The following is a 24,956-nucleotide window of genomic DNA, read 5'->3' as shown; positions in this document are numbered from 1 at the left end:
ATTTGTCTGTTTATGAACGCTTAGCTTGACTCCATACCTTTGCCACTGTGAATAGTGCTGCAATTAACATGCAAGTGCAGGTGTCCTTTTGATATAATGATTTATTTTCTTTTGTATAGATACCCAGTAGTGGGATTATTGGGTTGTATGGCAGTTCTACTTTTAGTTTTTAGAGATATCTTCATACTGCATTCCATGATAGTTATCTTAACTTACGTTTTCACTCACAGTGTGTGAGAATTCCATTTTCTCCATATCTTCTCTAACATTTGTTATTTATTTATTTATTTTTAAATAACATCCATTCTAACTGGGGTAAGATGATATCTCATTGTGATTTTGATTTGCATGTCCCTGATGCTTAGCAATGTTGAGCATTTTAAAAATATATACCTGTTTGCCTTTTACATATTTTCTTTCTTTTATTTTTTTGACATGGAGTTTTGCTCCTGTTGCACAGGCTGGAGTGCAGTGACATGATCTTGGCTCACTGCAACCTCTGCCTTCCAGTTTCAAGTGATTGTTCTACCTCAACTTCCTGAGTAGCTGGGATTACAGGCAACCACCCCCATGCCTGGCTAATTTTTGTATTTTTAGTAGAGACAGTGTTTCACCATGTTGCCCAGGCTGGTCTTGAGCTCCGGACCTCATGAGCTGCCTGCCTCAGCCTCCAAAAGTGCTGGGATTAAAAACATGAGCCACCACACCTGGCTTATATATTTTCTTTTGAAAATTACCTGTGCAAATCCTTTGCTAACCTTTTTTGTTATTGCTTTTGTTTTTCGTAGAAACAGGATCTCACTCTGTCACCCAGGCCAGAGTTCAGTGGCACAATCATAGCTCACTGTAACCTCAAACCCCTGGGCTCAAGCAACTCCACTGCCTCAGACCTCCAGGTAGGTAGGACTATAGGCATGTGCTACCACATCCCAGCTAATTTTTATTTTATTTTTTGTAGAGATGAGGTATTGCTATGTTCCCCAGGCTGGCCTTGAACACCTGCCTTTGCCCACTTTTTAATGTGCTTTTTGTCTGTTGTTCAGTTTTTGGAGTTCCTTGTGAATTCTGCATATTAGTCTCTTGTCAGATGAATATTTGCACATATTTTGTCCCATTTAACAGGTTACTTCCTCACTGTAATGATGGTTTCTTTTGCTGTACAGAAGCTTTTAAATTTAATATATTTCCATTTGTCTATTTTTGTTTTAGTTCTCAATGCTTTTAAGTCTTAGCCATGAATCTTTTTCAGACTGATGTTATGAAATGTTTTCCCAAAGTTTTCTTTTGGTAGTTTTATAGTTTTGGGTTTTATGTTTACGTCTTTAATCCATTATGAGTTAATTTTTGTATATGGTGAAAGACGGGGTCCAGTTTTATTCTTTTGCATATAGATATCTAATTTTTGCAGCACTGTTTTTTGAAGAAGGTGCCCTTCCCCCAGTGTGTGTTCTTGGAACCATTGTTGAAAATCAGTTGGCTCTAAATATGTGGATTTGTTTCTGGGTGCTCTATTCTGTTCCATTGACCTAAGTGTCTGTTTTTAAATCAATATTAGGCTGTTTTGGTTAACATAGCTTTGTGACATGTTTTGGTATCAGGTAGTGTCATTTCTCCAGCTTTGCTCTTTTTGCTGAGGATTGCTTTGTCTCTTCAGACTGTTTTTGTTCCATGAAATTTTAGGATTCGTTTTTCTATTTCTGTGAGAAATTATGTTGGTATTTTGATAGAGATCATATTGAATCTCTAGATCATTTTTGGCAATATGGTCATTTTAAAGATACTAATTCTTCCAGTCCATGAGGATAGAATGTCTTTCAGTTTGTTTGTGTCCACTTTGATTTCTCTCATCAGTATTTTGCAGTTTTTCTTATAGAGATCTTTCCATTTCTTAGTTAAATTTATTTCTATATATTTTATTTTCTTGTAGTTATTGTAAATTGGATTGTGGTCTTCATTTCTTTTTTGGCTGTTTCATTATTGATGCATAGAAACACTTCTGATTTTGACTTTGATCTTGCCTTTGTACCCTGCAACTTCACTGAATTTCCATATTAGTTCTAAGAGTCTTTTTGGTTTAGACTTTTAGTTTTTCTAAATGTAAGATCATGTCAACTGCAATGAGGGACAATTTGACTTCCTCTTTTCCAGTTTAGATATCTTTTTTTTTTTTTTCTTTTATCTGATTGCTCTGGCTCGGACTTCTAGTAGTGTGCTGAATAGAAGCAGTAAAAGTGGGCCCTCTTGTCTTATTTAAGTTCTTAGAAGAAAGGATTTCAACTTTTTTTTTTCCATTCAGTATAATGTTAGCTATCAGTTTGTCATATATGGCCTTGGTTATTTTGAGGTATGTTCTTTCTAAGCCCAGTTTTTGAGAGTTTTTATCATGAAGGAATGTTGAATTTTATCAAATGCTTTTACTGTGTCTTTTGAGACTGATGATACAGTTTTCGTTTTTGTACTTGTTTGTAATGAATCATGTTTATTTTCTGTTGATAAGATGTATTACATTTATTGATTTATGTATTTTAAACCATCCTTGCATCCCTAGGATAAATCCCAATTTATGAATATGGGTGCTCCAGTGTTGGGTGCATATATATTTAGAACTGCTAAATCCTGTCCCTGGATTTAGTGCTTTATCAGTATGTCAGAGGTAGAGTGTGTTTCTTGTAAGCAGCATACATTTGGGTCATGGCTTTTTATCTGTTGTCTGTATCTTTGAGAATTTAATTCTTTTACATTCAAGGTTATCATTGATACATCTGGTTTTGTTTATATCATAGTCTTAATTGTTTTCAGGTTGTTTCATGTATTTTTTGTTCCTTTCTTTTTATCCTGTTGTTTGTCATTGTGGTTTGGTGGTTTTCTCTAGTGATACCATTTTAGTTCTTTCTCTCATTTTTGCATTTGCTTTATCAATGCATTTTATTCTTTAATGTGGCCTCATGATGGTAAATGCCATCCTTTTGCTTCCAGATTTAGGCCTACCTTGAACATTTCTTGTCTGAACACTTAGTGGTGATCAATTCTTTCAGATTTTGCTTGTCTGGGAAAGACTATTTCTCCATTTATGAAGGATAATTTTGCTGGATATAATATATTTGGGTGGCAGGGTTTTTTTTTTTTTTTTTCTTTTCTTTTTACACTTTTAACATATTATTCCATTCTCTCCTGGCCTGTAAAGTTCCTGCTGAAAAATTCATTGTTAGTCTGATGGGAGTTCCTTAATAGGTCACTAGATACTTTTTTTTAGGGGGAGGGCTGTTTTTAGATTTATCTCTTTTTCTTTCTTTAGACCATTATGACTATAATATGTAATAGGGAAATCCTTTTTGCATTGTATCTGTCTGGTGACTTCAGCACCTTCTATATTTCAGCTGTCTATATTTCTTGCTAGATGTGGGAAGGTTTCATCTATTATTTTGTTAAACAGGTTTTCAAACTCTTTTCTCTTCACCTTCTGAGACTCTGATAATTCAAATATTTTGTCATTTTATGGTGTCCCATTGATCACTAAGGCTTTGCTCATTCTTTTTTATTTTGTTCTTATTTTTGTCTTTCTGGGATATTTCAAAAGACTTGTCTTCAAAGTCTGAGATTTTTCTGTTGGAGCTAGTCTATTATTATTCTTCAGTCCCAGAATATGTTTGATTCTTTTTGTATGGTATCTACCTCTTTGGTAAATTTCTCAGTCATAGTCTGAATTGTTTTCCTAATTTATTTATATTACTTTTAGAATTTTCTTTTGACTTACTGAGCATTTTTAGAATCAATTTTATTTTATGCCTTGGATTTCATGAATTATTTTTTAATTGGTATCCTTTGCTGGAGAATTACTGTGTTCCTTTGAAGATGTTATATTCTGATATGGTTTGTCTGTCTCTGCACCCAAATTTCATCTTGAATTGTAGCTCCTACAATTCCCACATGTCATGGGAGGGACCTGGTGGGAGGTAATTGAATCATCAGAGCACGTCTTTCCTGTGCTGTTCTTGTGACAGTGAGTAAGTCTCATGAGATCTTATGGTTTTATAAAGGAGAGTTCCCCTGCATGACTTCTCTCCTGCCTGCTGCCATGTAGGACAAGATATGCCCTTGCTTCTTCTTTGCCTCTGCCATGATTGTGAGGCTTCCCCAGCCATGTGGAACTGTGAGTTCATTAAACCTCTTTACTTTATAAATTACCCAGTTTTTGGTATGTCTTTATTGCAGCATGGGAACAGACTAATACATATTCCCTTGCTTTTTGATGTTTTCTGTGGTCTAACATTGATATCTACACATTGATGTAACAGTTGTTTCTTTCAGTTTTTTGAATTTGCTGCCATAGGGGGCACTTTTTCCTGAGGCTGAATCTATGATGTTGATGATTATGGCACTTTGGCCTTGATTCTGGGTATATCTAGTAGTGTAGTCTCTGTATGATTTCTTTGGCTATAAATAGTGTCAGTGTTATCTGTTATTCTCTCAGTGGCTTAAAGTGATGTTATTAATGGAAGCTGTGGGGCAGTTTTTCTGAAGACTGGTACAGGTAGGTTAGTCTTTGGGCCCCAGTGGTTGCAATGGTGGGCTAAGTGTACCTGTTCTTGGGCCCCAGTGTAGTATATGCTGGTACCACTGGTTCCAGGAAGGCTGATTTCTGGGCCTCCAGGTAGCTTACTTAGATGCTGATAGTTGCAATAGTGGGCTTGACAGGTGGGCATGTTCTTAGGCTTCTGTGCAGCTAACGTCATGTGGGTGATAGCAGTGGCAGGACAACCACATGGGTTCCAGGGAGTATGAACTGGTGTTGTGGTGGCTGCAATGAACTGGATGGGACAGTCTTCAGGCCTGCAGGTAGGTGTCAGCTATGGTGGTAGTGGCAGGGTAGGGTAGGTTCAATCTCAGGCCCTTGGGAAGAGTTTTCAGGTGCCAACAGTATTGGCAATTCTCTGTTTTCCATACTGTAGGCTCTGGCATGTAGCAGGGTGTTGAATCCAGGTGGGGTGGGCTTGTTTTCAGGTCTGTGATTGTATAGGCTGTGGTAGGCAATGACAGGGCAATCCTCAGGCCATTGGGAGGATGTTCAAGTGAGGAGTGGCAGTGGCTGCATTACTGCCCTGCCATTGGCAGGGGCAGTGCCACCTTCAGTGATAGCAGCATATGCTGAGGGGTGGGAATCTGTGTGTTACTTATGCCTTAGCCCCAACAGTGCTCACTCCTCAGACCCCACTGTGGTAGCTGGCACCTCACTTGCATCTTGGCCCTGTGCACATTATTCCGTGATTGCTTCTGCCTATGCCACAGGGGCAACTGCTGTTGCTTCTCTTGTGCTTCAGTCCCAGCACCACTGGGCTCTAGGATAGTGCATAGTTGTTTGGGGGTAGAGTTCTAAAATGACACCTTGTGGTGGCTGCTTAAGTATCCAGAAATGTGTGGAATCCAGTGTGGGATTCATCCTGGGGTAGTGTCACACAATCTCCCAGAGCTCCCTGTGTTAGTTTAAAGGCCCATAGGGTTGAGGGGCTGTTCTGTGGCTAGGATTGCCAAACTCCATGGTGGACATTGAGACTTCTGAGTGTCTCTCACTATTTCTTTGTATCGGGAATCTCTTGGCTCCTAGCCAGTAATGACAGAGCAGGACATCTTCACTTCCCTCTTCTTCTTGCTTTTTGTATTGCCTGTTACTTTTCTGTTAAATTTTAATGTTTTTTGACCTATTCAAAGTGTGATTATCTACTCATGATTTCTGGTACTTTCAGTAGAGAAGGCAAATATAAAGTACCTCTAGTCATTCATGTTAATACCCTTCCTCCTATTTATCACAATTGAAGCAAAAAACTTGAGACAATATCTTGCTGAAAACAGAGCCATACAGACAGAAAAGTTTAGAAAATAACACTTTTGAAGTCTACTGAGAACAATTAGCAATATAGTGCTAATCATAAAACGAAAGAGCTGAGCAAAAATAAAGTATGTAACTATGCTAAGGGCGTTATTATGGGACAGATGCTATTTTAAGTCCTTTACATTTATTATATCATTTAAACTAGAGACAAATGTTATCTCCATTTTATAGAGGGAGGATCTGAGATGTAGAAAGGTTAAGAACATTCTTAAGTTCACAAAGGTAATTCATATCAGTGCCAGAAACTGAACCCAGAAATCTCACCCAGTAGCCTGGTATACTGTCACCCTACTGTGGTAAAGCTATTACATCAGAGAAAAAATATGAGTTATTTTACATAGTCACTGAAAGTCAAAGGAGGAGGGGGAAAATAAAAACAAATGAACAAAAACTTTAAAACTATTCAAATAGAAGATCATTTGAAAGAATGGCCCAACAGAAGGTATTCTGAAGGAAGACAATTAAACTTCATTTTTGAGCTTTTAAAAATAAAACAGCTTCTACTATAATCTTTAATTTTTTAAACATGGTTAAAGTAAATATTGCTGTATCTCATAAGTTCCCCCTACCGTGTCCTGTGATTCAATATGAAAACACTGATTTTTCTTAAGAGAAGGACTCTATACATACCACATGTTTTCATCCAGAATCCTCAAAGTTGGTTGCTGGACTTGCTTGAACATGTTTCTTGTAAAACATAATTTCCCTCACTTAAGCATGGAGCTTATTTTCTGCTGTATCATTATTTACTAATATAAGAGACTGGGAATATATTTATGAATTTTAACAAATAAGGAGTATAAAAATATTAGTTTATTAATGTGAAATGCTTAAATGTAAACATTAAAACCATTTAAAAAGAATATTTGTACAACGTTAATTTCAAGTTAGCACAAATACTACTACATATACTTCATTAAAATGAAAATAATTAGTTATATTCACATACTAAAACTAATTCAATTTTTCTAGCACCTTTATGGTTAGATTTTGGAATTTTTTACTTTTGAAAAAAGATAATGCACTAACGATGAAAGTTACTTTTGCTAAGTAGTTTTCAGTGTGAAGTGTGACTGGTAAATTTTATGAACTACTTATTTAGACATTTTTATTTCTACTCAAAATTATAATGTCATATGTCTTTTGTCATATTGTTAATGTTTATACAAACTGACAATCTGCTTCATTTTTTTTTTTTCATTTGTCAAATGTTTTGGAAAATATAATTCCTTTTGATACCTTCACAGAGCATTATAATGAAAGTGTTGCAATTAGATGCACATTGTTATTTTCAGCATTTTAGAAGAAGTTATTCTGTACAAACAACCAAAATACAAATTTATTATTTTTCTTTAATATCTTTTGACTCTGAGCCTTAGTAACTCTTAAAGTTGTAATATCTATTTTGTAACTTTTCTGATCTTTATAAGAAGTTCATGTATTCATCCTAAATTTTAGATACGTGCAAGTATTTAAAGGGATGGTTTATAAATGCTGGGGAGTTCATACTACTAAGATAGACAAAGTTATTTCTAATAATAAGAAAGAAGAAATTTGTTTTTTGCTTTTGTTATTTGTATTCCCTTTTTTGCTTTTTTTTGGGGGGGTAAATAAATTGTTTCAATACAATATATTATTTTTAGAGTTAAAATGGACAGTATTAAGAAAAGCTAATATAGTCCTGCCATTTTTCTCAGGAGAAAAGTAAGTCCCAACAAGCTGAGTAATAGCTGAGACAGGTTCCCTGGTCGTCTCCACTCTACCATACCTTGCTCTTCCCTCATAAGAAAAAGACAGAACACTTATAATGAACAAGTAAGAAGTACCATCAGAGTGCTGTAGTGTGTTTTCTTTTGTTGTTTTCTTTTTTTTTTTTTTTTCTGAAAACAAACTGGGGCCACACCTCCATGCTTATCATACCTCCCCAACTGGAAAAGTGTGGTCTTTTGAATCATCACCAGTTGCACATTCTGAACCCTCTACTACTTAGAGCTTCTCTACCCAGATATTGACAATTACTTCACTGTGTGGAGCCAGCTGGCACAAAATTGATCATGTTCTTGTTCTTATCAGGCTAGAAGACTGCACAACTCACTCACCAAACCTGTCAAACTTGTTTCCTTTCTTGTTGCCAGTGACTGTCATTATTTTCCAGCCTCCCAGTCCTAACCTGCTGATACAGATCAGATGGTGACTGAATAGAAGCTGCCCCAGTGCTGGGTTCATGATGTACGCGTAAGTATTCAGCTTTTCTCAGTAAAGGTTATCAATGGGGACAGAGGTTTACAGCTCCTGAGACAGGCAGTACAGATGTTGGCTGGTGGACATTGATTTAAACATTAGAGTTTTAATGTGTGCTATTGTATATTAAAGTTTTATTGTTATTGTTTTTAAATGTCAAAATTTTTTTGAACAAGAGGTCAATGTGTTTTTTTGTTTCTAAATAAAAGAAATAGAAATGATATGAGGTAATAAGTTAACTACATTAATATTTAAAACATTTAGAAAAACCTATACTTCAAAGAATAAAGTGTTAACTATAGCCCATTTACTTTTCCATGTTCTATAGCATGGTATACATTTTTATCATATGTTGCTTATTGAAGTATATTCTGGGAAAATGAAAATACAAATTTAAGAGGAGAGTCTAGTGAATTTTTATTTGTTTAATAGAAAGTATGATAGCAATGGGGTTATTGTATATATCATGAAATAAATGATTAAAATTAAAATACTCAAATGTAAAAAATTATAAAATTAACAAAATTTAGACTCTGTGACATTTGTCATAATTGAACTCCAAAATAATTGATTAATTATTGAATTTAAGGTAAATAAATTTGCATTATATATTTATGTTTAGGTAATGTTCAGGCTATTGTTTTACAGACTTCAAAAGGAGTAACTGGTATTTGATGGATTTCATTCAAACTTGTGCTTAGTCTATCCTTGTTTCTTAAAAAGGTTTTTGATCTTTCTACAGACAGAAATTTCCCACATATTCTGCGCTAACTGATGTTTCCAACTTAATCATGATTTTGTGATAGTTTTAATTGTTCAGTCATTTGATTTTGTCTTCAATTAACTTAAATATTTAAAGCCTGTAGGCTCTGGCACTCTTAAATGATGAGTGTTCCTGCCCTCCCTAATTTACTTTCAAATTACAGCATGAGCCTGAGGAAGACTATTCATTTCATGCATAAATCTCCCACATAGACCCTGTCATGATAGCATGATATAGCATATTATCTGTACTTCTTACTAACTACAAGAAAGTACATTTCCTATTTACCAAGATAAAGACATAATAAGACAAAATGTACAGTAGAAAAAACATTTGTTTAACTAACATTTATATAAATATGATATACTAAAAATCTGTTTAAAAATTTAGCAAAAAACTTGAATTTCTGTTATTTTAGTCTATTTTAGAATTTTTCAGTATGTGTTTTCTATCAGCCTGGGTCTCCTCTTTACAGCGTTATCTCTAAACACTCACTTTTCTACTCTAAAAATTAACCTTACAACATGAAATTTTTATATTAAAGCCTCATCAGCTTTGATCCAGAGTTTATTATAGTTCTGAGGCATTTATTTTGTTTTATTTTTAAATTTGACATACAATAATTGACATATTTATGGGGTACATAGTGATATTTCAAAGCATATAATACATAGTGATCAGATTAGAGTAATTAACATATCCATCATCTCAAACATTTATTATTAGTTCTGAGGATTTAAAATATTCTTGCTAATTATATTTCAAATCAGATCTGCTTTTAAGACAGACCATCTGTCAAAAAATATAGATTATGTATAAAGATAAGAAGCTTAGACAATGAGTTTCTTGAATTCATTAGTAAAGGTATTTTGCCCAAGGGATCTAGTCTCTAAGAATCAATGAGTCAGATAGACTATAGCTTCTTAGCAAAAGCCCCGTCTTTCTCGTTTTGTTTTTAAAAATTTTGGTGAAGCAGAAGGAGTACCAGCATTTAGATGTGTTCAAGATCCAACTTTGGACTCATTTGTCTGGTACTTCTCAAGACTTCACTTTTATCTGTAAAATGTGGGGAAGGTTTATAAATAGACGAATGAGGGGAAGAGTTGCCACCATTAATGGGATTTGAAGTAATTTTTGTGGATAATGAAAAAGCTATTTTTTGGTTTATTGCTTTATTCCTTGGTTTATTTTGGTATTATTCATTTGTTGTTATTGTATTTAAATAGTAATAAAATAAGATCTGTATTAATTTTGTTATATTTTTCCTATATCTTAAGTATTAGTATAAATTTTCTATTATGGATATATGATTCAGTTTCAGATATGTGATTCAGATATATAAGTATGTGTACTATGCCATGATATTGAAACAATTCTAACTGCGGGCTAAGGTCAAAAATATTTTTTAAAGCACTGCATAAGATAACCATGAAGTCCCTTTGAATGTAATTCTATGATTTCAAAGAGTTAATCACTAATTAAGAAAGACATTAACTTTCTTAAGGCACTAGAGAACTATTTAAATTCTCCCACATTGTGGATTACTTAAGTTTTTTTCTTGAGTCCCTGTATCTGGTGCCCTCTCCAAGTGAGGCAGTGATAAGAGAGATGGTTATCATCAAGTTGAGACCTTTGTGGTGAGACAAATCAATAAGCCGCATTCTGATAGCACATTGTGATCAATGTAAAAAAATACTGACGCACTGCTATGGGGGCGCACATTCAATCTCATAAAAACTTCTTTGTATACCTAATAGCTGTGTTTAGTTTTTAAAAGCAAGTAGAGTTAGTAATATGAGAAAGAAGGTATTCTAGGCTGAGAAAACATAGCCCTTGCAAGGGTCATGAGACTTGAGATACACTCACAAATAGATGTTGGAAGTTGTCAGATGAAGCTGAAGTAGTCATTCTGACTATGAAGGGCCTTTTGCAACAGGTTAAATTTCTGTGCTATATAATAAAAGTTGAGTTAAAATTTAAGCAAGAGGAAAAAAAATGATAATGCACTTTAGAACCATTGGAGTGGACCAGTGCAGCTTGGTGGTGCTGTTGTCACTTTTTGTAGAACTAAATGAAAGGCGTGACAGAGAGACTGCCTGTGTATTTGTTGTTTCAGCTGTCTACAATGAATGGTCCTCCTGACATTTAGTGAGACACCATGGTCTTTCTTTCAAGATATAATCAAAGTTACTGTGAAATTTTTCTCCTACCTTCACATCTTAATTGTTCCTAAAGTACAGCCGTCCTCTCTTCAAACACATATAGCACATTGTGTATAGTTCTACTGTCACTTTTCTCTTCATATGCTTACTTGTTTCATTTTTATTTATCTGCTTAAACAGAGAGCTCCCTCCCTCTATTGCTAGTGCCAAACCCATTGTCAGTCACATTGTAGACTCTCAACATTTGTACATTGACTTATGATTACATATGGCTAAAACCAAAGAACAGATACTGAGAATAAAAGGAAAGCTTAGGAGTAAATGAAAATTTCAACTTTTCCTGTTTGTTATGTATCTATGCATATACATATCTTACATATCTTCTCAAAGAAGGCTTGTGAGATATTTGAGATTTAGTAATTCAGAAAGTAAGTAAAAAGCTGAAAACTAGAGTGTGTTTTAAGTAAACTTAAGTTGTGGTGCTGATGGAGATTTACTGTTGAAGAGTTAAAGACATCAGATAGGGCCGGGCGCGGTGGCTCACACCTGTAATCCCAGCACTTTGGGAGGCCAAGGCGGGTGGATCACAAGGTCAAGAGATAGAGACCATCCTGGTCAACATGGTGAAACACCTTCTCTACTAAAAATACAAAATATTAGCTGGGCATGGTGGCGCGTGCCTGTAATCTCAGCTACCCGGGAGGCTAAGGCAGGAGAATTGCCTGAACCCAGGAGGCGGAGGTTGCTGTGAGCCGAGATCATGCCATTGCACTCCAGCCTGGGTAACAAGAGTGAAACTCCGTCTCAGTGCAAGGGTGGGGGGGAAGACATCAGATAGATGCTTATAGACTAGATTTTAAAGTTTCATGTATTCATTAAAACAACAAATACTTATTCTAGCTTACTGTATACTAGTAGCACATTATACACATATGTATATCTACATATATGTAGACACATGTGTTGTGTGTATATATCCTGTGTGTATAAACACATATCAGATGCATGGAAACACATACACACGTATATGAATAAAACAAATAGAATCTTTACTTTTATGGTGTTTATAACATCACAGGAGGATGAGGAGGAAGCATGATAATTAAACAAATGTATGTGAATTGCGACTTTGATAAGTATAAGGTAAACATTTTGTACTTTTCCAAAAAAAAGTTGCTAATTTATTTCTTTAATGGCTAGCTTTTTAAAACGCACATCTTCAGTTTATGTAACATTTTATGGCCTATTTTTGTTTATCTGTGGGAAAATGAAAGCTAAATTTCTGAAATACATTTTAAAAACATTAAATACTGACATAGTTTCCCATTGCGCTTAAAGAAGTCTTGTGAAGATCTAAGAAGGACCTCTTACCACTATAACACAAATGTAGGAAGTGGGTCTTTGGTCTTCCGTAGGAGTTCACCTATCCTGGGTTTGCAGCACCAAATGTTAAAACCACGCTCTGAATGAAGAGACCCCCCCCAAACAGGCTTTGTGTGAGCAACGTGGCTGTTTATTCACCCAAGTGCAGGCGGGCTGAGTCCGAAAAGAGAGTCAGCGGAGGGTGATGGGATAGGAGTTGGTTTTACAGTTTTGGGGTAAGCAGTGGAAAGTTACAGAAGTTATGATTTAGGTGTGTGGTTTTTTTTTGTTGTTGTTGTTGTTTTGTGGTTTTTTTGTTTGTTTTTTTGTTTTTTTGTTTTTTTTGTGCAAGCTGGGATGGGATCGCAGGTTTACAGTATGGAGTCACAAGGTTGACCAAGGTCGGTTGCAAAGTCCAATGGCCTTGTCAGTTGAGGCCAGAATAAGAAACAGTAGAAGAATGTCTCAGGTGCCGCAGGGGTTGATCATTCTCACGCTTTTCATGGTCTTCCAGTTACTTTAAGTTTTCTAATTCTGGGAGGTCATCCAGAGATTTATGTGCAGGTCATGGGGGGTCGCCATGGCATCCACGGCGCCATCAGCCTAAAAGACCTTACAGAACTAGTATCTTGATCAAGAAGATAAGTCTGTGTTGCTTTAAAAGGTTATTTGAAGTAGTCTTTAAAAAAGATACTATGTCTTTGTAGTGTGGGATTGGGTGTGTTAAGGTGGTGAATGAACGCTTAGGGACAAATATCAAGAAAGTTTTTATACCCTTGGATCATACAAACATTATAAGAGTTCATTATTTATTATGAAGCACTGTCAACTTAGCATTTCAAGAACATTCATATTCAAAATCCAGGTTAAAAATTCAATTCAAAGACAAATAAGAGCTCTTTGCATTTGCTACTTTGGATTCTGTATATTATATTTTCTTCTAGTATTGTGTATGACTAAACTTGGAGTTTTTACTAATTTTCTGTGGTTGTTGTATTTACAATATATTAACTTGTCTTTAACTTTTTGCAAAGTTTAGAAAATTAATTTATTACTGCTTAAAATTTAAATGTAAGCTATTCTGAAGAATTGAACAATTTATATAGCATTATTATCAGGTGATGGGAGCAGCCCACATATTCAGTATTTTATATAAAATAAAAATAAACTAATTTAAAATATAACTATAAAAATACACAGTATGATCTGGCTGGGCACAGTGGCTTATGCCTGTAATCCCAGCACTTTGGGAGGCCAGGGCAGGTGGATCACGAGGTCAGGAGTTCAAGACCAGCCTGGCCAAGATAGTGAAACTCCGTCTCTACTAAAAATACAAAAAATTAGCCGGGCTTGGTGGTGGGCGACTGTAATCCCAGCTGCTCGGGAGGCTGAGGCAGAGAATTGCTTGTACCCCGGGGGCAGAGGTTGCAGTGAGCGGAGATAGCATCATTGCACTCCAGCCTGGGCAACAGAGCCAGACTCCATCTAAAAAAATAAATATGTGTATACACACACACACACACACACACACACACACACACACACAGTATGATCTACAAGTGGGAACAATATGACATTTCCCTGTTTGTAGGTTAAAAAATATCATTAAATACTGGCAATTTCATGGGGTTCAAGCTTATGAAGCCTTTTCCTGGTCTTGTTTTATTTTTTGTAGACTATAATATATGGAATGACTAATGCAGCATTCAGAATGCATAATTTTCAAAACTAAGTATCAAGAATTGAAAAATCTTTTGTACTCTTTAAAAAAATGCTGGCATAATACTTAGAATGTCAAACAACTTCGAAGACACATTCCAGCAGGTAAGATAAAAGCAGGTTGGCAAGCATTAACTTCTGAAAATAGAAAAACAAAAACAAACTCAGTGCCAAACAGAGTGTAGGCTGTGCCTAGATACTATTGTAAGCAAAAAGAAAAAAATAAAATCTTGTTAATAATTTGATCTACGAGGTGCCAAACAACTGCCTTAACTCTCATATCTACTACTCTTATGCCCGCTGACAGGTTCTTGTATTTGCTTTGCACTGCTTCTTTTTATAATTAGGCAAATAAACCTGAACAGGGAGTTTAGGACCTGGGAGAAGGACCCCAAACGAATGAGGCCTTTAATGCAATACTGATGTCAAATAACAAGAGAAATCAATGAATCAATACAAAGTAAAAGCATCTACAGCTTCATCTTTTATTTTATTATTATGTTTTTTAAGATGGGGATTCTGCTCTGTTGTCCAGGTTTTGCTCTGCCGTCATCGCTGCTCACTGCGACCTCTGCCTCCCAGGCTCAAATGATGATTCTCCTATATCAGCCTCCAGAGTAGCTAGGACTACAGGTGTGCACCACCATGCCCAGCTAAATTTTTTTGTATTTATGGTAGAGATGGAATTTTCTCAAACTCCCTAGCTCAAAAGTGCTGGAATTATAGGTGCGAGCCACCATGCCTGGTTCCTACAGCTTTATCTTGATAAAGATTTTTCTGCTTTTTTGTGTTTTGTTTTGTTTTGTTTTTTGAGACAGAATCTCACTCTGTCACCCAGGCTGGAGTGAAGTGGTACAATTTCAGCTCGTTGCAACCTCCACCACCCAGGTTCAAGTGATTCTCCTGCTTTAGACTCCTGAGTAGCTGGGATTATAGGCATGTACCACCATGCCCAGCTAATTTTTGTATTTTTAGTAGAGATAGGGTTTCACCATATTGGCCAGGCTGGTCAAACTCCTGACCTCAGGTAATCCACCTGCCTCTGATCTCAGGTGATCCACCTGCCTCGGCCTCTAAAAGTGCTGGAATTACAGGCATGAGCCATCGTGCCCAACCTTGATAAAGGTTATTAAAAGTAGATCAAATGTAAGTTATTTGTGATACTCCCATCTTTAACACTGAATTCATTATTTCAGTCATACGTATAGACTTAAATAGGCTGTAGAGGTCTGATAAGGATTGGGTTTGCCATATTAGCATATACGCCACCTTGAAACTAAGTCAGGAGTGTCATCTATCTCTCCTCTCTAGCAAATCAGTGACACATTTCCTGTCCCATTGTGGCCCTACTGCCTACCTTCCCCTCCCTTTTATCATTCATTCTTCTATAATTATCTTGCTTTGTGATGGCTATTAGGGCCAGATTATACTTTAATTTCCATCTCAAACTTCAGCTGCTTTGGATAGTACTGACCATGATTTCTGCTAGGTAAAGGAAAGATAAATTCATTTTTTTGATAGTTTATATATCATATCACTTTAAAAAAATATTAACTTATGGGATATTGTGGTTGGGCTCTCGGGATATTATTAGGTAAAAACGGTTAAGACAAGTACCTTCACTTTTTCAAAGAATGAGCAGCATCATTTTCAGTAAAGTTAACTCAAGAAATGTGTCCTCTTTAGATGACATAGACTTAGATTTCTTGTCTTTCATGATTTTCTTGCTGAAGACTGATTCTGCGTTCTTTACTTCTTGATCTAAGAGCAGCAAGAATTTAGTCAGTGTTTACTACTTCATCAAAACTGGCAAAATCTTTAATGTCTTCTCATTTTAATTCATTTAGCTGCTTAGCTACCATATTTCTTCTACTGACAGCAGCTTTTAGAAGAACACTAAACATTACTTATAATGAAACTGTGGAAGATAATGGATTATTAACTGCTCTCTTCTTCATTCACAAACTAGCAGACTTTGAGGCAATTTTTTAGTAGTGTTGTGAATATATTGTATTACAGGGACTTATTTGCCCTAACTCTCTTAAGGCATTACTTGGAAATTTGAATGGCTAAGATAGACTTGAAGTTCATTATCAAGGAACATAGTAAAGCCAACTGTGACTATGTTCTCACTTTACTACCCAACTTGAACAAACTGAAGTAGGTATTATTTCTGACACTGGTAAGTCAGAGTTCAGACTAAAGCATCGTTCTAACATTCCCTCAAAAAAAATTTTTTTAAAATGGATTAGGAACTCAGGCAGCATTAATGTGCATATGTCTAAACTAATAAAAATAAAGTACTCTATATTCATGATTGCCTTTCTGGAAGTAATTTAATAAATGTTAAATAAGGTGAAGTTTTTCATTCAACAGGCATGTATCAGGAGTTGTTCTAGATGCCTGGTAGTGGTTTATCTGCTTGAATTATGTGTTATCTATGCATTAGAATAAATGACATAAACATTATTTAGAATGGAATCTACCTATTAGAACTGCATTTTATTTGATTCATATGCTAATGTTGAGAAAGCTATTGTTCCATTTATAATATTTAACTGTTTAACTGCATAGGATAAAATACATGAAAGCTACATTCCAAATCCCTCAGTATACTCAATGAAATATTGGTATTATTATTCATACAGCTATGAAATAAGCTTTTTATTCTGGCTCTGGTTATTTTTCAGAGTTTTATCTGTAGCCAGATGCAGTACTATAATAAATTAATGAATTATCATGCAAATAGAGAAATAAATTTCTTTTTTTCTTTTTTCTTTTTCTTTTTTTTTTTTTTTTTTTTGAGACAGAGTTTCTCTCTTGTTACCCAGGCTGGAGTGCAATGGTGTGATCTCGGCTCACCGCAACCTCCGCCTCCTGGGTTCAAGCAATTCTCCTGCCTCAGCTTCCCGAGTAGCTGAGACTATAGGCACACGCCACCATACCCAGCTAATTTCTGTATTAAGTAGAGACAGGGTTTTATCATGTTGACCAGGATGGTCTCGATCTCTTGACCTCGTGATCCACTTGCCTCGGCCTCCCAAAGTGCTGGGATTATAGGCATGAGCCACCACGCCTGGCCAAGAAATAAATTTCTATTGATCTACTTATGGAAATAAAAGTAGGGTCTATCAGAATATGAAATTCAATAGTAGAATTCTAGGTATTCTTACAAATACAGTAGAATTCTAGGTATTCTTACAAATACTTTCATTGTTTAAACTATACACGCAGTTTGTAAAGTATTTTCTTTTAAAGCTCGAAAGTTAACATTTAATTATTTTGTGTTATCCTATACTATATGGTATATCTTTTTAAACATCTTGAAAATTAGGTGATTTTATTATGACAATTAATTAGGTATTAACGAATCACTTAATATATACTCAAACCTTCAAAAATAAAAAAGAGTGGTTATTTAAAAATTATAACTTTTAGAAAATAGCATTTGGGTTTTCTTTTCAGTTAATTGGGCAATGATAAGGCCACTTGGCATTAGAGGGGAGCATTGCACAAATGAGAAACTCTCAAACGTCTTTGCATGCAGCACTGTAACATACTCATTACCTCTTTCACACATGGCCCTTTAGAAATGTGACTGACAGATTCTGGGACATGTTAATTTTGTTTATTTAATATGCAGATTATCTTACTAATAAACATTGTTGATCACATCTCTCTAGGACAATTATATCTTAATCATAGCTTCTCCCCTGAACTGGATTGCAAAATACTACTGAAATACAAATATTTAAACCAATCATACAGGAAGCTAAGTGAAGAACATTGGCTGCTTATTGAAAACAACTGTGTTTTAAAATTTATTTGCATGTATTTAGTTACTTATTTTGCCAGAAACTGCATGGCCATAGCTCATTCTGTTTGGCATTTATGTTATATATATAAAATAAAATAGAACTGGTGTTTAATATAAGTTCAAATGTATTATTATTACTATAACTTTGAATAGAAGACAAAACTGAATTATTTTTAGGAGTAGCATACCAAAAATATTCAACATCAACAAGTAATGTATTTTTCAGAAGAGAGTGTACTTAACAATTTTTGAATTCTTTTTCAGTCACTATTTTAATTCTGCTTTTGTCTCCTTAAATGTTTTCCCACACTCAGTCACAACTAACAGAATTTGATTTCTCGAGAAACATTTTATGGGCTGTTAGATGAGGGTGGTTAAAACTATTTTGGTTGAAATAATTAGACTTGAGTTTTTTAAAAAAGAATTAATTGAGAGGTCATTGAGATATCTCATAGAACTAAAAGAAAAGCATGGACTTAAGAAGTATGGATCCAGCCAACTGGTGGGTCATTTAGAGGGGGAGGTGAGATGTAAAACATGCACACCCTGAAGATATTGCAAGTTCTATTCCAGACCGCTGCAATAAAGTGAATATCACAATAGTGAGTGCCACAAATTTTTTAAATTTCCCAGTGCATGTAAAAATTATGTTTATACTATATTGTGGTCTATTAAATGTGCAACATTATATCTAAAAAAGGCACATAACATAATGAAAAATACTTTATTGATAAAAAATGTTAATAATCATTGAAGCCTTCAGTGAGTCATAATCTTTATGCTGGTGAGGGTCTTGCCTTAATATTCATGGCTGCTAACTGATTGTGGTGGTGGTTGCTGAAAGTTGATGTGCTGTGACAATTTCTCAAAATAAGACAATGCAGTTTGCCTCACCAATTGACTCTTTCTTTCAATAAAGATTCCTCTGTAGCATATGATGCTGTTTGATAGCATTTTGCTCAGAGTAGAACTTTTTTCGAAGTTGGAATCAGTCCTCTCAAACCCTGCCACTGCTTTATCAACTAAGCATATGTATTATTCTAAATCCATTCTTTTCATTTCAACAGTGTTCACAACATTTCACCAGGAATAGTTTCTATCTCAAGAAATCACTTTCTTTGTTCATCCAAAAGAAGCAACTCTTCATTTGTTCAAGTTTTATCATGAGATTGCAGCATTTGAGTCATGTCTTCAGGTTCCACTTCTAAATCTAGTTATATTGCTGTTTCCATTACATCTGCAGTTACTTCCCCCACTAAAGTTTCGAACATCTCAAAATTATCCATGAGGGTTCGAATCAACTTCTTCCAAATTCCTGTTAATTTTGATATTTTGGCCTTGCCTCCATGAATCACAGATGTTCTTAGTGGCATCCAGAATGGTAAATCCTTTCCAGAAGACTTTCAATTACTACCTATGGGAGCTATAGCCTTATGAAGATATTTCTTAAATAACAATACTTGAAAGTCAGAATTCCTCCTTGATCCATGGGCTGCAAAATATACTCCTGTTAGCAGGCACAAAAATAACATTGATGTCCTTCAGAGCTACTGCATGGCCAGTTATGCATTGTCTATGAGCAGTAACATTTTGAAAGAAGTCTCTATTTTTTGGAGCAATAGGTCTCAACAGTGAGCTTGAAATATTTGGTAAACCATGCTGTAAACAGATGGGTTGTCATCAGGCTTTGTTCTCCCATCTATAGAACACAGGCAGAGTGGATTTAGCATAATTCTTAAGGGTCCTAGAATTTTTGGAATGAAAATCAGCATCGGCTTCAGTCTAACGTCACCAACTGCATTAGCTCCTAACAAGAGTCAGCCCGTCTTTTGAAGGTAGGCATTGACTTCTCCTCTCTAGCTATAAAAGTTGCCTACATTGAAAATCTATTATTTAGTGTACCCACCTTTATCAGGGATTTTAGGTAATCTTCTGGATAACTTGCTGAAGCTTCTACATCAACACTTGCTGCTTCACCTTGCACTTTTATGTTATGAAAATGGCTTCTTTCCTTAAATCGCATGAACCAACTTCTGCTTGCTTCAAAATTTTTGTCTGCAGTTTCCACACCTCTCTCAGCCTTCATAGAATTAAAGAGAGTTAGGGCATTGCTTTGGATTAGGCTTTGGCCTTAATACATGTTGTGTGTGTGGCTGGTTTGATCTTCTATCTAGCCCACAAAACTTTCTTTGTATCAGCAATAAATCTGTTTTACTTTCTTATCATTTTCAATTCACTGGAATAATACTTAATTTACTCAAAGAACTTTTTCTTTGTACATACACAACTTGGCTCTTTGGCACTAGAGGCCTAGCCTTCAGCCTGTTTTAGCTTTCAACATGACTTTTTCATTAAGCTTAATTATTTCTAGCATTTGATTTAAAGTGTGAGACATGCAACATCCCTTCACTTGAGCACTTAGAGCATATTGTAGAGTTATTAATTGGCCTAATTTTAATATTATTGTTTCTCAGGGAATAGGGAGGCCCAAGAAGAGGAAGAGAGGGTCAGTGAAGTAGTCAGAAGACAGACAACATTTATCAATTAAGTTTGCCATTGTATGTGAGCACAGTTCAGGTACCTCAAAATAATTACAATGGTAGCATCAAAGATTACTGAACACAAATCACCACAAAATATATAATAATGAAAATGTTTAAAATATTGTTTGAATTAAAATCTTTCTTGACGTTTCAGATAAAAAGTCCATATTTTTGGAAGATTCTTGAGGCTATGTGAATTAATGTTTAAGAATGTGTATTCATTTGAGTGTTTTCAATTGCAATTAATTAAAACTTGAGTCTCACAGTGGTTGGTGTTAACAATACAAAAATATTATTTCATATAATAGTAATACCAAAAGCTGGGCTGTTGTCAGTGGCATTTGATATGGCCCCTCAAATGTGTGATATGAGACCCTGATTATTTCTGTCTTTCCACTTTGGTATTCTTTGTGAGTCCACGTTGTCCTCAGGTTAGTTTCTCTTACAGCTTGATTCTGTTAGAGTTGTAGCAGTCTCAGGTGTCACACTGGGACACAACAATATTCAGAGAAAACAATAAGGAGCTATATCTCGGTCTGACTTATTTTAGAAGAAAAGAAGTCTTTCTCAACAATTTCCCAACTACCTCTCATATATCACTGGCCAGAGTTGAATTGCATGTCCATTTTTGAACAGCCCTTAGCCACAGAGATTGAATTATCATGATTGAGATTAACTACCTTGGTGTGAAATATATGTAGGAAGGTGTTTTAAGGGTTTTTTTTTTGCCAAAGAATCAATGGTAATTAAGTTATTCTTATAATTCAGTGAGTTGACAGTTCAGAACTTGGAACCAACACTAGCCCGAAGGGTTTCTCGGTGGAGACACCCAACTTTATATTCAACTTAACAACCTTTCTAATAGATGTGAGGTGATACCTCGTTGTTGTTTTGACTTGCATTTTCCTGATAATTAGGAATGTTGTTCACCTTGTCATAAACCTGTTGCTCATTTGTATGTCTTTGATGAAATGTCTATTCAGATCCTTTGTCCACTTTTAAACAAGATTATTTGATCTTTTGCTATTGAGTCGTAGGAGTTTCTTATAAACTTTGAACATTAACTTTTTATCAGATACATGGTTTGCAAATATGTTCTCCCATTTGGTAAACTGCCTTTTCATTTGTTAATTGATTCCTTGACTGTGCAGAAGCTTTTTAGTTTGATGTAATCTCCTCCCTTGTCTGTTTTTGCTTTTGTTGCCTTTGCTTTTGGTGTCATGTCATATTCGATAAATCATTGCCAACTCTAATATCTAGAAACTTGTTGCCTATGTTTTCTTCTAAGAGCTTTAATGTTTCAGGTTTATATTTAAGTTTTCAATTCATTTCAAATTTATTTTTGTGAATGTTGTAGAATAGCGTCCAATTTTATTATTCTGCATGTGGACGTTTAGTATTAGGGAACTGATACTCTTTATTGAGGACAATTTCTTTTTTCCTTGTCAAATATCAGTTGCCATAGGTACATGGGTTTATTTCTGGGCCCTCTCTTCCACTGCATTTGTATATATGTCTGATTTTATGCCAATACCATATTATTTTGATTACTACAGCCTTGTAGTATACTATGAAATCAGGGAGTGTGGTACCTCTAGCATTGTTGTTCTTATTCAGAATTCCTTTGCCTATTTGGGGTCTTCTGTTAGTCCAAATGAATTTTAGGATTTTTTTTTTTAATTTCTGTGAAAATGCCATTGGGATTTTGACAGGATTACATTGAGTCTGTAGATCGCTTTGGGTAGTATGGGCAGTTTAACAATATTAGTTCTTTCAATGCATGAACATGGACTGTCTTCCATTTAACTGTGCATTTTTCAATGTTTAACTTTATTACAAACTGCCAAACGTGTTTCTAAAGTGGAGGTACCATTTTGCATTACCAACACCAATGTATGAGTATTCCAGTTATTTTCCCATGGGGAAGAAAACAAAATTTTAGCCATTCTAATAGATGTGTATTTCCTATCTACGAAGTATTTTCTACTTCAAAGTCAAAAATATTTTCTTCTGTATTTTCTTTTATAAATTTTATAATTTTAAAGTTTTTTTGAAAAAGAAACAATTCTAAAATTTATATTTAAAAGTAAAAGACTAAGAAAAGTCAAAATAATTTTGAAAGAGAATAACAAAACTGCAGGACTCACATTTTGTCATCGTTAGTTAATTCTTGCTGAGAATCTATAGTTCAACTTGGAAATTATTGTCAAATTAACAAGATTAAGTTTTCTAATGAAGCATAATATATATTTCTCCTTTTTAAAGGTTTTATTTGATTTCTCTCATAAATGCTTTACTTTTTTTTACATTTAAATATTTTACAAAATTTGTTAGATTCACAGATAATTACTTTACAGTTTTTGGTAATATTGTATATGTTACTGCTTTTACAATTTCAGTACCTATTTGTTCAATGCTTGTATATGATAAAAGTGATTTTTATGTATGACCTTTCAGTCTGTGATTTTTGTAAACTTACAATATTAGTCTCTTTATAGTAGGTTCTCAAGGATTTTCTTTATAATATGTTAATAAAAGCAATTTATTCATTGCCATTTTGTATCTTTTATATTTCTTTTTTCTTACTTTACTGTACTGGCTAGGACTTCCAATACAAGTAGACATAAGAGCAGACATTCTTGCTTTGTTCCCAGCTTTAAAAGAAAGCATTCAGTTTCACCATTGCATATATTAGCTATAGGATTTCCTTAGAAGAGTTTTATAAAGTTGGGAAACTTCTCTCCCTAGCTTGCTGAAAGCTTTTTTTTTTTTTTTTTTTTTTTTTTTTTTTTTTTTTTAATGAATTAAGGTTAAGTTTTTCTCAGATACTTTCTCTGAATATATTGAGATAATCATATAGGAGTGTTTTTGTTTCTGTTTTGCTTTTTGATCTGTAAATACTATGAGTTATACTGATTGGTTTTCAAATTTTGGACTACCTTTGTAGTTCTAAGATAAACCTCACTTGTTTTTATATAATATCTATTTTAGGTACTCTTGAATTCCATTTTTAAAAGATATTTACTTCTTATTGAGAGGGACTTGCATCTGATTTTTTTTCCAGCTCCCTTTAGAAAACTCTAATTTGTCCAGTTTTTAAAAATATGGTCTTTGGTTTTGTTATGAGAACATGCTGGATTCATTAAAAAAAATTGAAAGTATTTCCTGTTCTATTATTTGGCAGAATCTGTTTAAAATGATGTTATTATTCTTAGGTATGTACTATTCAGACATCTGTATCTTTCTGAATGAACTTTGGAAGCTTTTGTGTTTCAAAAAGATGTATCCATTTTATCTACATGAGCAAATTTATTGGCATAATGTTATTCAGAGCATTTATTTATCATTCCTTTAATTTTTGTAGGTCTGTGGTAATATCTTCCTCTTCTTTCCTAGTGTTGGAAACTTGTGCCTTCTTTTTTCTGAATAATTCTATATGGAGGCTTACCATTTTTTGTGTATCTTTATCATGAACTGACTTATTTCTATTGATTTCTCTACTGTTTTCAGTTTCATTAGTTTCTTTATTATTTTCTTTTTTCTGCTTTCATATAGTTTACTTTGCTCTGCTTTTTCCCAGTGTCTCAAGGTGGGGCTGATTATTCCTTTCTTATTTTCTAATAAAAGAATTTAAATCTAAAATTTCCCCAACTATTGCCTTATGTGCATCTCACCAATTTTTATGTTTTCATTTAATACAAAATATTTTTTCTTTGCATTTCTTTTTTTATTTTTATTTTACTTTAGGTGTATATTATATCCAGCATTTCTCCCCATGTTATCCCTTCCCACCCTCCCCACCCCCTGCTGTCCCTCCTCTGCCCTCCACTCAACTGCCCCCAGTGTGTGATGCTCCTCTCCCTAAGTCCACATGTTCTCATTGTTCAACACCCACCTATGAGTGAGAACATGTGGTGTTTGGTTTTCTGTTCTTGTGTCAGTTTGCTGAGAATGATGGCTTCCAGATTCATCCAAGTCCCTACAAAGGACATGAAATTATCGTTTTGTATGGCTGTGTAGTATTCCATGGTGTATATGTACCATATTTTCTTTGTCCAGTCTGTCATTGATGGGCATTTGGGTTGGTTCCAGGTCTTTGCTATTGTACACAGGGCTGCAGTGAACATATGTGTGCATGTGTCTTTATAGTAGAATGATTTATAGTTCTTTGGGTATATGCCCAGTAATGGGATTGCTGGGTCAAATGGAATTTCTATTCTAGATCCTTGAGATATAGCCACACTGTCTTCCACAATGGTTGAACTAATTTACACTCTCACCAACTGTGTAGGAGTGTTCCTATTTTTCCACATCCTCTCCAGCATCTGTTGTCTCCAGATTTTTTAATGATTGCCGTTCTAACTGGTGTGAGATTGTATCTCAATGTAGTTTTAATTTGCATTTCTCTAATGACCAGTGATCGTGAGCATTTTTTCATATGTTTGTTGGCCTCACATATGTG

At 34.8% G+C, this 24,956-nt stretch overlaps 1 protein-coding gene across 1 annotated transcript in view; it reads left to right on the top strand.

Annotated features, from left to right (window-relative positions):
* Positions 1–806: 806 nt before the first annotated feature.
* TMPRSS11F (transmembrane serine protease 11F) overlaps positions 807–24,956 on the top strand; it is an 80,335-nt gene continuing 56,185 nt past the window's right edge. Inside the window, exons 1-2 of the mRNA XM_003931897.4 lie at positions 807–896; positions 8,043–8,122. Of these exons, the coding sequence (XP_003931946.1) occupies positions 8,112–8,122 (11 nt within the window). The 5' untranslated portion in view covers positions 807–896; positions 8,043–8,111. The remainder of the gene's footprint in view (positions 897–8,042; positions 8,123–24,956) is intronic.

This window comes from Saimiri boliviensis, chromosome 3, assembly GCF_048565385.1.
Source record: "Saimiri boliviensis isolate mSaiBol1 chromosome 3, mSaiBol1.pri, whole genome shotgun sequence".
In the NCBI taxonomy this organism is placed as follows: domain Eukaryota; kingdom Metazoa; phylum Chordata; class Mammalia; order Primates; family Cebidae; genus Saimiri; species Saimiri boliviensis.
This window is presented reverse-complemented; position numbering and strand designations above follow the sequence as displayed.